This window comes from Perca fluviatilis, chromosome 15 (assembly GCF_010015445.1).
Source record: "Perca fluviatilis chromosome 15, GENO_Pfluv_1.0, whole genome shotgun sequence".
Lineage (NCBI taxonomy): Eukaryota > Metazoa > Chordata > Actinopteri > Perciformes > Percidae > Perca > Perca fluviatilis.
This window is the reverse complement of record NC_053126.1, coordinates 24724500-24731532: the sequence shown is the minus strand read 5'-3', so window position 1 is coordinate 24731532 and position 7033 is coordinate 24724500. Positions and strand designations below refer to the sequence as shown.

Below are 7033 nucleotides of genomic sequence, written 5' to 3'. Positions count from 1 at the left end.
AGGTATTATGGTACATCAGGGTGTTAAGAAATCCCAAAGGGGGATTTGACTGAAATCATTTTCAGTAGTTTTCAAAATACAGACACTTCTATTAAAGTGATATAGAGATGCTGTTTTGAGGTGATGTATTGTAGTATGTTTAGTAAAGATGTGTGTCTGTTTTGTTAATAATTGTTATTTCTATCAACCTTTTGTGGAAATAAATCTTTATTAAGTGGACTAAAGTCTTGTGGCTCATGCGTTCTGACCGATGCCCCATGATGATAGAACTCAGCCTCTGAAAATGAACCCTCCTCCTTAACAGCATGCACTGCCAGAGATCAGTGTCTATTGGTACAACAGGCAGCTGAGCTGAGAAAGATGGCAAATGTGTATTGCAAGAATGCTGGCCCACAGGGCTCAAATTGACTCCCGCCGGGCCTAAGCATCTGGGTTTATAAAAGAGAGAACAGAAAGCATTTTAAAGATGTTTTTAGATTTTTTTTTAAAGATTATTTTTTTGCTTTTATGGCCTTTAATCGATAGTATAGATTGAAGACAGGAAAGGGGAGAGAGATGGGGGATGACATGGAGCAAAGGGCCACGGATTGGACTCGAATCCGGGCCTCTGCCAAGTACTCAGCCTACATGGGGCGCACTGGGTGAGCTAGAGATAAATATTTTTAAATATTTTTGTTGTATCTCTTTTCGGTGTTGTAATTTGTAGACGGCCCTAAGCATTTGTCTAACTGCAGGTAGCAGCAGCAGCTAACAGAAGCCAGCAGGCAAGTGTTCATAAACTTCTGGTGTACTTACAAACTTTCCAATCCATCGTTTTATGAGAGCATAACCTATATATACTAGTTTAGAAGTTTGGTATCATTTCGGGCATTATTAGTGGGGTAACTTACGAGATACAAACATGGGTCCATTAGCCCCTGCGCTAAGCTATTCAGCTGATAACGCTACTCTACGCTAACTCTCCCAATGTTCGACCCAGGTGAAAAAAGCTTCTGGGGGGGTGTTTGGCTCGAGGTCATGGTGCAAAGGACCCTAGGGTGAAATTACTCCGAACCATCACTTTAAGATGTTTTTTATGGCGCAGCCAGCATTAAGTCCACGGCCCTGGGAAGAAGCGAGGTCCGGGCAAGGGGTGGATCAACCATTCTTATTTTAGTGACATCATTTTAGTCATTTTAGCTGCTCCTCCGAGTTTTGCTTATTCATTACTCTACAGGCCATACTTAAACCCAACAAGATTTGTCAAAGTAGGCTAACTGCATATCAGACACACAGCATTGGTGGCTAGGCAATGCCATACATGCTACAATGTCTTCTATCACCAGCAGCTCAGCTTTTACGGTTTTCTTTTTTACACAAATACCGTCATATACCTGGTGGAATATCAGGAAGGTATGAAAAAAATAGATACCGGCTAAGCCTATTTACACCCGAGCACATTTACAGAGCAGTCACTTCTCAGTTGTGTGGCTCTTCATGTGAAGCCTGACGTATGTCTTTCGGTGGAAGCCTTTACCGCAGACCTCACAGCGGTGCGGCTTCTCTCCGGTGTGCGTGCTGCTGTGCTGTTTCAGCGTGGAGTGGTCACTGAAGCAGCGGCCGCAGATGTTGCACAGGTAGGGTTTCTCTCCCGTGTGGGTCCTGATGTGTCGCATCATGTTGTGTCGGCAGTTGAAGGATTTGCCGCACTCGCTGCAGAGAAACGGCTTCTCCCCCGTGTGGATCCTCATGTGCATCTCCAGGTTCGCCTGACTGTCGAAACACTTCCCGCACACTTCGCAGACCTTCCCGTTCTTGTGAGTTTTCAGGTGAAGTTTCAGGTTTTCCTCCGAGTCGAAATGCGTCCCGCACACGCCGCAGAGGTCCGTGGCGTGACTTTTGGCGTGATTCACCAGCGAAACCACGGAGTGAAACGTTTTCCCGCACACTTCGCATATGGTCCGAGTCTGCTGCTTTTTCGCCGATGATGTCTTCGTCTTGGCGTCGTTGCCGTTTTCGTTTTCCGATGCGTTATCCGGGTCGTGGCTCTTCCTGTGCACGTGGACCAGCAGGTGGCGTTTCAACGTGGAGTAGTCATTGAAGCATTTGCCGCAGACGGTGCAAGGATACGGCTTTTCCCCCGTGTGTATCCTGATGTGTCGCATCATGTTGTGGCGACAGTTGAAGGATTTTCCACATTCGCTGCAGTTGAACGGCTTCTCCCCCGTGTGGATCCTCATGTGCGTCTCCAGAGAGCTGGAGGCTCCGAAACATTTGCCGCAGACTTTGCAGATTTCAGCTCTCACGTGCGTCTTCAGGTGAACTTCAAAGCTCTCCTCGGTCTCGAAACATTCCCCGCACACGCCGCAGATGTCCTTTGGGTGAACCTCCATGTGATTCACCAGAGACACGTTGGCGTGAAAGGCTTTCCCGCAGACTTTACAGCAGATTCGCGATTTTGCTTTTTTAGTCGGGGGCAGTTTCGGGGACGTCGGTAGACGAGGCTGCTTCCGCTCCTTCGACTTGCGGCCGCTGTCGCTGTCGCCGCTCTGAGATCCGGTGCTGCCCTGCCACTCCTCGTCGCTGTCTTCGTGTTCGGCTGCAGAACAGCTGGAGGACGCGGCGCCGTCGTCCTCCACCTTGGGCTGATCCTGCTCAGCTGAAGTGCTCGGCAGAGGATCTCCTTCTCCTTTAGCGCTGTGGTAACTGGACTGAGGCTGGTTCTTCACATACGGAGGAGTGAAGATGAACCTAATGGTGTTCTCCTCCTCCTCCTCCTCCTCGTCTTCCTGGCTGCTGGAGGGGTCCTCCTCCTGGCTCTTCTCAGTTTGGGGAGGCTCCAGGTCCTCCTGGTTCAGACCGGCGCTCCACTCCTGATCAAAGTGTTCCTGCTGCTGCTGCTGGTCCGAGGTCAAGTCCTCGTCCCAGACGGAGAGAGCCAGCTGTGGTTGGCCTGCAGGAACAAAACAAACAGGAAAAAACTTTTATAAACTAGAATATGGACCAGAATATGGCATGGCGGGTGGATCTTAAAGTAACAACTTAATATTAAGTAATACTAAGTTATCAGTAAGTAACAACAAGTAGTAGCTGCTTATTTTTTTATTTAAAAGATGTAATTCTCCTTGAATTGCTTTGTTAGATTGTTTTGTCTGACCAACAGTTCAGAACCCAAAAGGTTTTTAACATAAGACAATGAATCCTCAAAAAATAATTTGCATTGTTTTGCTTGTAAAATTACAGTCCAAATAGTTTATGATAAACTCTCTGTTGATCAACAAATTCCAGCACTACTTCCAACACCAGTGGCCCTGAAGTAATACAGGGATTTTCACATGACAAACCTGGCCCCAATAACACTGTAGTAAGTAAAGAGTATTTTTGTACGACAAATTAAATGTATGTTTATATATAACAGTGACAAAATTTGCAGTAGTTTGCTGATCATTATTTTATTGGATTTGTCTGTCACTAACGTTACAAAGTTACACCAGACAGCATTCAATGTGACAAATGAATGACTACCTGACCTTGACCTACTGGCTAACATCATGAAAATTATTTATGACTTTTTCCAAATCATTCGGATGCAATCTCTAATTCGGCATATGTAAAACCTGCCAATCCAAACACATCACTTTATATTTTTGTTTACATTCACTCCAGACACTTCCAACCGGACAGTCGTCTTTCAGCATATTTGTTACAGCTGATGGTGATCATCATCAGACACAATTAAAGTTTATTTTTTTATCTGAATGTAGAGCTGCTTGGTGAATCAATTGTATGCCGAATGTAAAGGTATACCCGTGCAACCAAAAACATATCTTAAATCGTGGCCTATTAGGTATATGTATTTGCAGATAAACAAGCAAATATTACACGTTTAGATTTTTTTTTAATGGCGTTAGGTGTCTTGACGTTCTATCCATTAGGCAGGTATCATCTTACCCCGGAAGGGCCTGACTAATATGAGGCATGTCGAAGCTGGTAATAAACCTGCTTTAGCATTCATCCCACTTCACTACCAGTGTATTTAATAAAAAGGAAAACAAGAGGTCATAGCCAAGTTAGCTAAACTAAATACTTCTGACACCACTTCATTTTCACCAGAAAAGTGGGCGTTGACGAAGCTCATGCTGATAGCGATTCAGTGCATAGTCAGAGCCAGACACGGTGAGAGAATGAACGCATGCTAATAATTCACAAACCTGAGTGTTTGTTTATTTTTATTTCAGGTTGTAAAACTGTCCGCAGCATCCTGCGCTGCCGGTGGATCTCCCGTTTAGAGAGCAGGATCTCCTCCTCGTAGTTAACGATGGTTTTTTTAACCGCCTCGAAGATCTCCTCAGCGGCCGCAGACAGCCGCTCGTTAACGAGCACTCGGAGAAGCTGAATGCTGGACATGATGCACTGAGCTGCGTTTACGGGCCGGATCTGACTGATATTCGGTTTTTATACGCTGTTTTTGTTGTGAAAACGGCAGCCCGACGTGCAACGTTGGACAAGTTAGCGCTTGTGTATAGCTGGCATGAAATATTTCCGGTCAGAGCGCATTCTTTTCAAAATAAAAGCTTTATTTCTAAGCACGTAGACATTAAAAACTGAATTTCTCCTCTGGGGATCAATAGAGGCTCATCTTATTTTTGGCTGACCCACTTTCTATCTCAGTTCTTTGCACTACAACTTCGTGATATTGTACATATGTGTGTAACAGTTACATACGTGTATTTTCATCTTTAAATATTAGTTTCTTTTTGTTCCTTCAGTGCTACTTTTACGACAGTAAATTATATATATACACACATACATACATACGTATACATACATATACATATATATATATAGTTATATATATAGTTATATATATAGTTATATATATAGTTCTTGGCTCTAATGTGGACTGTGGACAAACAAGAACTATAATCTAATTGTCTTGATGTCCACGAGCAAGTCTTGACTAGAAGAGAGATGTGACGTAACTTCCAGTAGATGGCAGCCTCCCCAAAAGAAACAACACCCAACAGTCGAACAAAGAATCACAAAAAATAAACAGCAGCGAGATCTTGACTCCGACATTCAATAGTTTTATTGTGAAAAAGTCTCTCTCTTCATAGCCTTGCCTTGAAACTGTACAATCAATAATTTAAAAAAAGAAAACATGTTCAGCTTTGTGAAGAACATTCTCACACACACACACACACACACACACACACACACACACACACACACACTCACACACATACACACTCACTCTCATACACTCGCTTCAGATTACTCAGCAGCTTCAGCCAAAAACCAGAATAGTGTTTTACAAGTTTTTTTTTTTTTCCTAAGTTGTCATCATTATCACAACAGTTTGCTCCTTTATACAAACACTTCCACAAATATCAGAGGGCGTCCCTGAATCTCTCGCAATCCTCTACAGGCGTATCCATCCTTTAAAAGAAAATGTCCATGAAAGTCCAAAATGTAAAGTTCAGGAGAAACACAATTTTGCAAAGAGTCAACAAACACTGAGGAAGTCTTTAGAAAAAAAGAACAAAAGGGAGATGAAAACATGGAGGAAAACGAGGCTGGATGTACAGTATAACACAAAACAACATCATTACACCCGGTGAGGGTTATTAAGCTTTGTGAGTCAGCAACAACAACAACAATAAAAGCATTTTCCATGTTCATTACAGAGAGAGAAACCTCTCCAGAAAATCTTGGCAACAAGCTCGAGTCAAATTCCTTCTTCCTTAAAAACACTGATGTTGACGAAACAAACACAAAATACGAGCTGTGTTGAAATCTCTCGGGGACTCCTGACTAGAAATGGTCTTCTGGTCGGGTACATTAGTTCATTTTTACCCTCCTTTAAAAAAAGGACCAAAGCATGCGTTTACACAGTTTAACCCATTTCCTACACATGAACATAACGGTTTATTATTCTACATATATAAACGTGTTCTTCCGAGCTTTGTTGCAGCTGCCGGCTTCCAGAGGTTTACTTGAGTGTTTCCATGTTATGCTACTTTATACTTCTACTGCACTTCATGTCAGAGGGAAATACTGTACTTTTTACTATATTTATTTGAAATTACAGTTGAGAATATCGCGTATGAGACTAGATATCGTCTTAGATTTTGGATATGGTAATATGACATAAGTGTTGTCTTTTCCTGGTTTTAAAGGCTGCATTACAGTAAAGTGATGTACTTTTCTTAGTCATTATATGCACATCACTGATGATTATTTATCTAAAATCTCATTGTGTAAATATTTTGTGAAAGCACCAATAGTCAACACTACAAAATCGTTGCGGTAACGATAGAGGTATTTGGTCAAAAATATTGTGATATTTGATTTTCTCCATTTTGCCCAGCCCTATCTGAAATCTTTCGTTACTTAACAGATTCAGATTATTAATACAAATATAAATCAACTAATTAATGATAATGTATTATTATAGATTAATCTACCCAGCAGTATAAGTGATGAACACATTAATGCATCAACAATTGTAATCCAGTAGTGTAATATACATTATTCTGAAATGGACCATTCTGCATAGCTAGCACTTTAACGTTGTACTTTAACTTACATAACGTTGTACTTTAACTTACGTACTCGTTTCAGACAGGCAGAGAGCCACTGATGGAAAGTACTCATTTGTAGTAAATGGGTTAAAGCAAGTTAAAAGATTGGCATGGTCTTCGCTGCAGGAATCTGACTCTGGATCAGTGGGAATCTTTCCTAAAGCGAAGAGGCTTCACCACGGGAGTCAAGACGACCTTAAAGTCTGGAGGCAAAGACGACTCCCTGACATTAGGCCGAGAGAGGACACTCACACTAAACTACACACGGAGAATAAACACTGGGCTGAATGGGCCGGAAAACACAAAACACCTGAGGGAAATGTGGCGTCTCAAATGGAAAACAAGCAGCAGCTATATCTTTATATTATAGAGGGAGAAGAGAGATGGAGAGGACTAGCGGTGGAGATGAAGAAACTAACCACGCTGAGCTGAGTGGAGGATGAAAGAGCAGCGAGGGAGAGGCGTACTGA

At 42.5% G+C, this 7033-nt stretch overlaps 1 protein-coding gene across 1 annotated transcript; it reads right to left on the bottom strand.

Moving 5' to 3' along the window:
* Positions 1 to 1083: 1083 nt before the first annotated feature.
* LOC120573927 (gastrula zinc finger protein XlCGF26.1-like) lies at positions 1084 to 4807 on the bottom strand. Its single transcript, XM_039823843.1, has 2 exons — positions 4191 to 4807; positions 1084 to 2932 (listed from the first exon to the last, which is right to left on the bottom strand). The coding sequence occupies exons 1-2, from the start codon at positions 4384 to 4386 to the stop codon at positions 1452 to 1454; spliced, it is 1677 nt and encodes a 558-aa protein (XP_039679777.1). The 5' UTR covers positions 4387 to 4807; the 3' UTR covers positions 1084 to 1451.
* Between the last annotated feature and the right edge of the window lie 2226 nt (positions 4808 to 7033).